Source organism: Cuculus canorus, chromosome 9, assembly GCF_017976375.1.
Source record: "Cuculus canorus isolate bCucCan1 chromosome 9, bCucCan1.pri, whole genome shotgun sequence".
Taxonomy (NCBI): Eukaryota; Metazoa; Chordata; class Aves; order Cuculiformes; family Cuculidae; genus Cuculus; species Cuculus canorus.
In genome coordinates, this window is record NC_071409.1 from 5,308,861 (window position 1) to 5,320,110 (window position 11,250).

The 11,250-nt window shown below is 37.6% G+C and overlaps 1 protein-coding gene across 4 annotated transcripts in view; it reads left to right on the plus strand.

Moving 5' to 3' along the window:
* PXYLP1 (2-phosphoxylose phosphatase 1) overlaps positions 1 to 10,636 on the plus strand; it is a 53,562-nt gene extending 42,926 nt beyond the window's left edge. For all 4 annotated transcript variants that reach the window (XM_054074828.1, XM_054074827.1, XM_054074829.1 and 1 more), the window contains 2 exons: positions 5,759 to 5,898; positions 8,341 to 10,636. In XM_054074828.1, coding sequence (XP_053930803.1) covers positions 5,759 to 5,898; positions 8,341 to 9,272 — 1,072 coding nt within the window. In that variant the 3' untranslated portion in view covers positions 9,273 to 10,636. The remainder of the gene's footprint in view (positions 1 to 5,758; positions 5,899 to 8,340) is intronic.
* The last annotated feature ends 614 nt before the right edge of the window (positions 10,637 to 11,250 follow it).

Here is an 11,250-nt window from a genome sequence, read left to right on the forward strand (position 1 = left end):
TTTTTTCCTTTGTACTTTACATTTTTACTGTCAAAAGTAAAAAAAAAAAAAAAGCAACTGCAGTGTTTCATCACTGAATTTGTATATAAGATAGAGGAGAAATGCTTTTTGGAAGATGCTATAATGATTTCAGAAGACTGCTATGATTTGGTACTATGCTAAATTAGTTGGCAAATGCTTTAAGGTGTTTCGAAAGGTGTTGATGTTAATTGTAAGAAGCTTAGTGAAAAAAATTTGAACTTTAGGTTTGATATGCACATGTTTGTTGTAACATGCCAGAAAAATGAGAGAGAAGAGTGTGGGAGAGGCAAGTATTATACTGTCGACTAAAGGAGGTGTGGATTTGACTTAGAGTGAGGTCGAAGCATGATCCAGACCAGAATCAGGTGAAGAAAGGTCTCCTCTGGCCTCTTCTGACTTGTCTAAAAACTCAGAAGAGCAGTGGAGTAGATTGGATCATGATAGAATTTGCTTTAAAATTGTGAAAGCTGCAAGACCTTTATGAATAAATCAGCCCCAACAGTACTAATGCTCTCTCGAGGATCTCTTTTGTAGACTACAATCTTCTGTTGTTTTTAGTGGATCTTCCCATTCATTTGCTTCCTAAAAAGGAAACTGTGTAGTCCTTTGATCTAACAACTTTTTTGTCTACTTGAACTTTGCAGAAAACACATTATTTCTGATTGAAGTTAGAATATATCTTTTTTTTTTGCATTTTAAATAAAGAGAAAAATGACTTGCTTTTGGTACAGTTAGCAGGCAGAATCTGGTATAGTATGGTACAAAAAGATCACACTCATTTACCAGAAGGTTAGCACGCGCCTGGCATGGTCGGGTTTGCTCACCAAGTGAAACTACGGGTTCTGCAGCTCTTTGTAAGAAGTTTGGTGCTCTTGGCTTTTGCAGATTGTGCATTTAGTAACAAAAGTGACATTAGCATAGGTAAATGTCATTTGGGAAGGAAGAAAAAAAATCAGTATTCCGTTTGTATCAATATCCACCTCCACAAGCTCTTTCCTCAGGCATATAGATCTGCAGAACTGTGCAGTGCTGTGAGAGGGCAGCAACTTCACCCTTCCTTCACTCTCTGAGACTTCTGTAATCTGCTCTTAGTTTTCTACTCAATTAACTATTCTGTTTTAGCTGTCAAATGGGTGACTCCTAGTCATTGATTTCAATAAATAAAGTATTTCTTCTATTGCAACTTCTCTTTTGATCATAACTTCGACTAACATCTTTTTTGTCCATAGTATCTTATGTGCTGGGGAAGGTGCATTATTTATGCCACTCTTGAATTTTTATGAACATTTAAATTATTAAATAAACTGTAATTGCATATGGTCTTGTTCGAGATAATGTCTTACACTTCTGTTTCTTAAATACAGTACTTTGCCCTAATTAGATTCTTTGCAATTTTTACAGATATGTAATATCAAATTTGTTGGGGATTCAAAAGAGAATTCAGTTTAACGAGTTGGAGAACAGAGTGAATGCTGTGATTTGTTGACCGGCAAGTCTGTTGATGAAACACGGCCAAATTTGACCTTGTTAGGTCTGATTTGCAGTTACGTCTAAAGGAGGAACAAACCTGTACTCTAGATCTTATTTCTATTTCTGTTTTAATTCTTTAATAAAGCCAGTTTCTGCTCACAAGGATGAGGGAAGAAAATGTTTCACAAGTAGACAATATAAATCAATGGCAATGTTTTCCTGAGTGGTCCTGAGCCAAGTAACTGAGAATCAAGGGTGATTTTCTTTTTGCTCTGTGAATTATCTCTCAAGTTTAGCAATGGTCTCCAAGCTGTGATTCTCTATTATAACTATCATCATTATTATTATAAGTACTGTCATTATTATACTAACCTTGAAGTCTCGCATTCAGTTAGCCTCATGGGGTGAGATGCTAAGATGTCCTGTAACAGGATTTCTGTGCTGCTGTACAGGAGTTGAGGCTTTACTGTGTGATATTTTTGAACATAACGTTCAGCTATATGAACATCCAAAGGCATGGAATATAATAAATACAATAATCATATTTTCATGTGTGTTTTCATTGTATTTTGTGCTGTTACAGCTAAGCCATTCAAAAATCTGCCAGCAGGTTTCCTGAGGTGTCGTGTGCATGTGCTCACTCTGGTACTGTATTTCCCATTTTCGTGTGCTAATTCAGGATAACCAGTAAGTTGGTGTCTGCTTCTAGTAAAAAAAAAAGCCCAACCCACCCACTGCATTTCTTTTTATCTAAACTCCTTGAGGAAAAAGGAAATTTTTAGTGAAGGATGTCAGCTCAGTTGCTGGCAGAAATATACATATTTCAGAGGGTTGCACAGTGATTTCTTTCATGTGCAGTGGTTAGATCATAGCAATAAAGAGATGACATTTCAGTTTTAAAGCTTTTTATGACCTTTACAAATAAGATATTTAGATGTTGAATGATAATTTAAATGTTGGTCCTTTTCAATGCTAGTGCACGAAAACTACAGTATGAAATCTGGGATCTATTATCCCAGTGTTTACTTTGTAAATAAGAAAAAACCAAGCTGAATTCATTATTCGAGCAAAAAGAAGCATACTTAGTTTTGTTACAGATAGAATGTATTTTAGTTTACGAAAGTCAAATCATTACATGGCAAATTAACAGACATGAAAAATACGTATAAATGTTTAAAATGAGGAAAAAGGTATGGTTATTACTAGTGGTGTTAAGTGAAAAGCCATTCCATGTTCTGACAAAATTAGGAATATGGTATTAATTTCGCAGATGTGGTAGGTTACTGTCGTCATGTCCAGCAGATTACAGAACAGTATCTTTTCTGCCGGTTTTTATTATCTGGTTACTTTTATGGAAATAAAATTTGAAGGATATTTCAGTCTTTTCAACTATACAACTGCGTAATTTCCTTTGCTTCCTGCTCAGACAGCCCCAGCAGCCTTAGCTGTGTTGCCTAGATACTCCATCTCCTGCGGCATCTGTAAATTGGCCAATTCAATGAGAGGATTCATATTCTAAATAACAGAGAAATCTTGGGGCAGGGAGGGGGAATAATTTGTTAGCTGGTAGCCTGAGTGGTGCTTTAAATTTTGCTGTTGAGAAAAATAAGTTGTTTGCTCAGTTGTATGGAGTTACTCAGGAGAATTGCTGGTATGCTCAGAATTTGGTGGACATACAGGGGCATTACATTCAGGATAGCAGTATATTGTAGCCTGAGATGTCTGTCCACTTCAAGGGGGATGGCTCTTATGTCTAATGTTTGATTTTTATTTTTCTCTTTCCCTGGAATGGATTTAATAAGTAGTAAATGTTGAATTTATATTGGGAAATACGTTTAACAGTCATAATTCACTTCTGCAAGCATGTTCTTAACTTGTGCTCACCTTAAAAATAATGTAATCCAAAGTTAAATAACTTGCACAGATATATGTATATCAAAAGCTATATTAATACATAGGAATGTTATTTAATCAATTATCTTACATTATTTTATCTTGGATGTTAGTTTATCTTGCCTGACGTATTTTAGATAAATCTTTTTGCAAAGCCTGTTCTTCCTTCCCACAAGTGATGGCTGACAGTTTATCAGTGCAGGTTTGATTCTGTTAGAATTCAGGTTTTTGTAAGCAAAGCAGCAAAAAAGAAGCAGAATGGCTAATGCAGTTCTTTTATCTTCCTTGCATGTGTATTTGCAGAACTTTCTAACTGAGTAAAAAGGGTTTAAGGAAAATTACTGTTGACGGTTTGTTCTTATTCAGAGTTTTTTTAAACTGCAGAGTTTAGAAAATGGTTAGTTCTGTAATAAGCTTAGAAGACTATTTGCTGATGGGTTTAATTTAATTTTCTCAACTTAATTCTTCCATTCTCAGATTGCACCGCTGGGCTGTGAAAACAGTGAGATGAACAATAAGTTCTGTTTGAAATTCAGGTCTGGAGCTGGATGCAGCTTTTGAGTGTTTAGTCTAAGAAGCCTCCACAGCTTTAGAAAGGAACAAAGCCTTTAAAATGTCTTTTTATGTACCTCAGCTTCTCAAATATTGTTCTTCATTTGCATGGTTAAAATTATAATACAGAGAAACAGCTGTGGATTTAGAATGTCATGAATTGTCTCATTTTTTTTCTCGTTTGTCTTGTATTTTTCTATTCTTTTGCTTTTTATCTCATATTGCATATTTTTCTTACTGACAGCTCTACCATCATCTATCTTATTTTCCTCCCAATTTTTTTTTTTTTTCCCTGAAGTTAAATTAAATACTGGAAAATTCAGGTTCTGTACAGTGATCTGACAATGAGCTACCTTTCTGTTGACAGAGGCACTGTTTTTTGTGAGACCTCCCCCCTCTGCATGCTGTCAGCATAGCTCTGCGAGGGGCTTTCTCATCTCAGAGTTTCTCTGTTGGCTCCTCTATGTAAGCATGGATGTCTTTGTCCTGATAGACTTTGAATCCAGACACATCTTCATACTTCAGTGGTGTTATTGCTCCCTCTTGTGGATCCTGCAACTCTGGAAGCTCTTTCTAGGTCCGAGATTTTTGTATCAGAACAGTTTATCATTCTAGCAAAGTGTAAATAAACAATAAATATAAACCCCAGACTGCAGTACAAGTTCTGTGATCATATTTATCTTCTTTTCTAAATACATGTTTTTTTTGGTGAGCACCATAAAGAAAATATTTACCATCTTTACGGTGAAAATCCTGTTAAAATGAGAAACGTTTGGGGCACCGTTGGGATGCCAAACAGTTGCTGATTTAGTTCCGCACAGAAGTAGAGGTGTTTGTGTGACACTTGTTGAACATCGACGTTTAACAAAGAAACCCCCATGTAATGTATTCCTGTTGTAGAAGTGGGATCATAGATTTTATTCCTTTTAAAAGGTTTAAATCCCTTTCAATGCTATTACCTGTGGACTTGTTTGTATGTGCTGTTTTCAGCACTCCGGTACAACAGGGAATTGAGTATGTAGCGTACCTGAAATTTGCTGAACGGGTTAGGAAATCTAAGTTCTTTCACTGGTTTGAGTTCTGTTTCAGTGAGTTAACCTAGACTTTGTGTGTGTATATCTCTCTTCAGCTTGTGTTCGTTATTTGTACTGTAGGGGTATCTTATCTGAGTGTCCACCAGTGTTGGATTTTTTCTTATTATTTAATAGTACAATATCTAAAACAATTACTTCCAGTTTTAATGGGACCACTGGATACTGCTTTCTGGGTACCACCCAACTGCGGCTACATGTGCTGTTTGATTTGAAGCTGTTTGATTTCTGAATTAATTAGAAATAAAGGTTACGATTATAATCAGCATTATACATTACAAAACATGAGAATTCCTTCAAGCTTGTCTACTTAAAATACTGGTTTATTGAACCCTTCTGTAGATTACTAGTGCCTTTGGCTATGGTGTTACAGTGCAATGGTACTTAAGAAACTGGAGAGAGTATTTTTTTTGGGAATTTTTTTTTTTTTTACATTTACCACAGTATTAGTGACTGTGTTCAGAAAAATAAAAATAATCTTTCCAAATTACCAAAGGTTGGAATAATTTTTAAGATGACAAGACATCAGTCTTCCTACAGCTTTTTGGTAGTTAGTACGTAGTTAGTTTTCTTTTATATCCTTGCAAAAAGACTAAGAGCAGATATTGTTTCAGTGGGAAATAACCTCACACCGTGATATTTAGGAGCTGACATAGTTAGAATTCTTGACACTCTTGTGTTGTTTTCCCACATGCTTTTAGAAGTTTTCACGTTTTGGTTTACCTTTCTAGGAAACCTTCTCATCCTCAGCTCGAAGCTTTCATTAAACATATGTCCAAAGGGTCTGCAGCTCAAATGGATGGTGCCCTGAGCAACCTGCCTCGTTACCCTAGCCATTCCTTGTGCGAAATGGGAGAGCTTACACAGACAGGTGAGTGTCCGTAGCAGCTCTGCCTTTTCTTCTGCTCTGTTACATGCAGTCAGCTTGAAAAGGGGGGATCTTCTGTTTCTGTTTGTATTGAAATACATGCTTTTTTTGTGAAAAGAATGTTAGTCATAGCTTACATTATGCAGGGATATGAATAAAGTATTAGACTCTTTACTGTAAAAGTGCTTTATCCTATAGCTTGCCTGCATTCTGTTACAGATAAATCACCTTTGGCATCTCTTAACTTCATTTGTAACAAATCAGAGCACCTTTCCTTGATGCTGCTCCATGCTACAAAATTGCTTTGTCACCCTTCTGCAAAATGACATTGTTCAGTCACTGCTGGAGAAGGTCTGGTGCACCGTTACTGATCGGTGTTAATTCAGAATGGCCCTGGAACTGAAGAAAAATCATATAGTTGCCAGTTTTTACCTGTGATGCAACTACTGTCCCCTTCAAGAGATTCAGATGTAACCGCCACATTTAATGCTTGTGTTATGGAAACTGAAAAACTTTTAAACATCTAGGGCTTTCTTCCCCTCCCCTGCTTTGTAATGAGGCATGTTTTCTGGCATGTTTACTTATGTCTATTTGCGCTATAGGAAGATGAAACTTATTTTCTTATTCCATCTATCAGTTCTACTGAGCTGGTTATTGGGAGAAAAGGTGGAAATATCAGCAATTACAAATATGAAGTTTTGAGACTTCATCAGTACTGCCGCTGAGAGAAAGGCTGCTGAGCTGTGTTAGTAAATGTATTCTTTAGTTTATACCAAAAGAGTGAGGAGATGGGAGGTAACTGCAAGTGTTGCCGTCAGGGATTTGAGTATGTAGAAGAAAGTAAGCAGAGAGCTGGGCATCTAGTGGTGCTGGCTGCATTGGGAATAATAGAACCATAGATTCGTTAAGGTTGGAAAAGACTTCTAAGCTCATCCAGTACAACTTTTAGGTAAGAAGGCAGAATTATTGAAAGAAGTTTCCACTTTGTAAGAAACGGATTTTCACAGATTCCACAGTTTCTGGAATTGTCCTCCACCCAGAACAGCTGGCTGAGCTGCTATGAACTGAAGTCCGTATGTGTGTTTGATGCACTTATTTTTCTGCATGTATTCATATTGGTGCATCAAAAATGAGGCAGAAGTGCTTTCCCACAAACACGTGGAAACATACCGCTCTGCAACAGTGTAGGAATGTGATTGTGAAGAGCGTTAGTCACGTGGATTTTTCTCTTCAACATTCATTAATTTAATTTGAAAATTCCCACTAATAGCACTTTTCTGTTCCCCTGTGTCTTTTCAAATGTTAATATTGATCCATTTTAATTTTTTACCACACCTTGCTTTTAACCGTTTTGCTCTTTTTATCTTAAATACCGATGACTGGAAAAGCACATCACAGTGGATCTGGGCAGGCACTGTGTTTGGAAACTCTCTAAAGACAATGAAAACAGTGTTGAAGATTTGAGGAGGTGGCACCACTTTCCTTCTGACAACTTTTCTCTTGGAGTTCTCTGGGTTTTTTTTTAGTCCAAAAATTGCCTGTTGAATTCTGTTATGTTTTGGAATCCAACCGGAAGAAATCTTAGGCCAGGGTCCAAGTGACCTCAGGAGAAATCTAGTCCGCTTAACAAGGAGCTCTTCTAACAGCATGTTGTGTGTGAAACTGGATTCACCATCACACACAGCTTGTGACAGAGTTACTATTTGAGGCTCCTATTGCCTGTAGCAAGTTAAACAGATGTTCTAGTGCATAAAGTGTTCATGCCTGTTGCTTTGCTGTGGGAGGATAACTCAAGATAGTTGGATGCCACAGTAAAGGTTTTGGCATGTGCAAAGGATACACACCGTCTTCCTTTCCGCCTGGATAAAGGCAGAGCGTTAGCGTAAGAATTAACAAGCAGTTCAAATACTTCCTGAAGGAAGATGGAGAGGGAAGTTTGATGCAGTTGCCATGCCTCACCACTGTTTTGTGAATTTACATGCTAGTTCACATTCTGTGTGTTCATTTCATGATGAGCAGTAGTTTTACTGGCTGCGGGGAGCACAGCATTCACTGCCTGTCTGGAAGTGTGGCTTAGATGCGGCCTCAATCCCCATAACAGTCTTACTTTTCCAGTCACATTAGACGCATTCAGTCTCTGTCTTTAGTCAAAAGATCAAAGATTAAGCCACCGAGGTTTTAAACCAATTTTATGTAACCAGCTTTTCCTATCTATACCTCAGTTTAGCTTCTAGAATCTAAGAGATACTTAAGAAGAGCAAGTATCTCGTATTTTGTGCCATTTTCCTAATAGTCAAGTCTAGGTAAAGTTCAGGGTTGGATTTCATAACCTTTTAACTAACTGTGCATTTATCAGTAAGATTGCTAGCTGTGTATTTTATTTTTCTCCAGACCTAAGAAGATTCCAGTCATGAGTTCTAACTTCTTCAAAAAAATCTCTTCCAGGGGTTGTACAGCACTTACGAAACGGCCAGCTCTTACGAGAAATTTATATAAACAAGCATAAACTGCTTTTGAGCAACTGGACAGCAAAACAGCTCTATTTGGAGACAACAGGAAAAAGTCGGACCCTGCAGAGTGCGTTGGCGCTGCTTTACACTCTTTTGCCAGATTTTGACTGGAAGAAAATTAACATGAGGCATCAGTGGAGCACCATCTTTTGCTCTGGAAGCTGCGATTGTCCTATGCGAAACCACTACCTAGAAGAGGAACAGCGCAGACAGTACAGTTTACGGGTGAAAAACAATGATTTGGAGAAAATATATGTGGAAATGGCAAAGATTGTAGGCGTTCCCACCAGGCAGCTGAGAGCTTCTAACCCAATAGATTCTCTCTTGTGTTATTTTTGCCATAATGTCAGTTTTCCGTGTACCCAAACAGGATGCATTGGTATGGAACACTTCAAAGTGATCAAAAGACATCAGTTGGAAGATGAGAGAGAAAGACAGGAAAAGAAACTTTATTTCTTATATGCACTATTGGCTACTCATCCTCTCCTCAACCAGACTGTTAATCGGCTGCAGCGTATTGCAGAAGGCAAGAAAGAAGAAGTATTTGTTCTTTACTCTGCACATGATGTCACATTGTCACCTGTCCTTAGTGCCTTGGGCATTACAGAGGCTAGATTTCCAAGATTTGCTGCCAGATTAGTTTTTGAGCTGTGGCAGGATGGGAAGAGACCCAAAGAACACTTCATCCGCATCCTCTATAATGGCGCTGATGTCACTTTCCAGACCTCATTTTGCAAGGATTATTTTAAACATTCCAGCAAGCCAATGTGCCCACTAGAAAAATTTGTTAACTTTGTGAAGAGAGACATGTTCTTAGTTTTTAACAGCACTAGCTATTATGATGCATGTCGTAGAAGACCACTGTAGGGGTGGAAAGTGAGAAGGAAGCAATGTCAATTCACGTATTGGTGAAAATCTGTATTCTGGTTGAGGCACAGTTCAGCTTTGTTATTTCTTGTATGTGTAAGTACAAGAGGATATTGCTGGAAACATTCTCCAAATATTTTTGTTCAGACTGCAGATCGTTTCCGGTAGAAGAATGAATAGTGAGGGAGCATTGTGCATATGTGTGTGCTCAGAAATGCTGTGTTAGCTGTAATGAAATGATACATAGCACAGGGTACTGTAACCTCGATGTCCCTGGATAGAGTGAGAGCACAGACTTTGTTTCTCTGTGTTCCAGAGCAGTCCTTGAATACCATAAGCTTAAAACCCAAAGCTATTTTTTTTTCACTGCCATTTCAGTCTTTTGAAATAGTTTGTATCACGGTATTTCTGAGTTCTGCATTAAACCATTTGCAGGGATTTCTTGAAGTTCCTTACTCAAAAAGAAGCATTTTAATATTTAGGAGCAGGTCTTTAAAGCAAAGCGGGTGTGTGTATTTGTGCACACTCACCTGTGCATGTCTAAATGACCATGTGCCTTTTAGACCTCACAGACCTAGAAATACGTGGCTGCTGTCACCAGTGACAGAGAAAAGTGTACTGGAAAATGGATACAAAACTCTGTTCTTCGATCGCACTTTCAGCACTTTGAGTAGTTCAAACACAGTCTGGAAATATGTAAAGGTCTTGTGACATTAAAATAGATAGCAAACACTAACATTACCGATACACCTGTGTGGGAAATTAGGATTAGAAATCAGTTTTGTGGTGAAGTGTTGGGCTTTTTCCTGTTGTGAACACATTCAAGCTGCTGTGCTATGAAACAAATCAGTGTTTTAGGAATTTGTTACAGTGACTGCTTGAGACAGTTCGACTAAACAATAGTAGAATTTTGTAGTTGAGTTAGTATTTTTATGGACTAGGAAGCTCTTGTTTTGTAAGATCAGACCTGTACATATCGTACTGTGTATATTTATAACACAGCAGATCTTTCTTACTTATTTAGTTTGTAAAGACTTGTGAAACTGACTTTTAGACATTTTTTCCCCCTTGATCAGGATGTTTAGACTTAGGAATAAACTGTCTTTTATGGGTAACTTGAGCAATGAGTAGATACAAAAACTTAACTGCGTTCATCTCTTTAGGAGTAGTAAACTAAGAACCAATTTTTAATAGAGCTCATAGGAATTTTGTAATGGTGGAGGGTTTTTACGCCTCTAGAAGTATTTTAGTCATTGTGATTCAATGGTGCTAGTTTATCAAAGAAAACTCAGCATAAGTTCTCTATTGGCATTCCACTCTGTTTTCAATGCTGCAATTGAACATGTTTCTTGAAATAAAAGTTTGGGGACTCTTTGTATACTTGCGTGTTATGTTTATTTTGACTTCCTTAGCTCTTTGCAGTAACAAGAGAAGTGTGCATTGTTAAGCTGCTTTTTGCAATAGTAACATCTGCACTTAATATGTTCTGGTTCTGTGAGAAGGAGCAGGTAAACATTTCATGAATACTGAAATAGAAATCCTGTTAGAAAATTTGGGGCTTTTGTAGCACATTAGAATGTGTAATGTCTGGAAACATTTTCTTTCTGTCTAAAAGACTACCTGTGTTCGTCATCATGTGTGCTTGTGCGCTGGAAGAGAGATTTTGAGAGCTGAGCTTGCTTTGTGTAAATGATGTGAACTGGACCGTTTTGTCCAACCTAAGTACCAAGTCCTCCAAAGATCTGCTCAGCTGTCTGCAGAAGGCAGCTAACGCTCCTCAGAGCATTCAGCTTTGATGCTGTTTGGTGACTGTTTGAAGGAATGATGCTGAAGTGCAGAAAACATTACTATAGGCTTATCATTGGTGTTTCAAGTTTGTTATTTAGAAATTTCAAACCCATAACAGCTTCTGCAAATGCCAGTCTTGGTGTCTTCAAAAGTTTCTACTAGGAATAGCATCTGACCTTGCGTCTTCTTA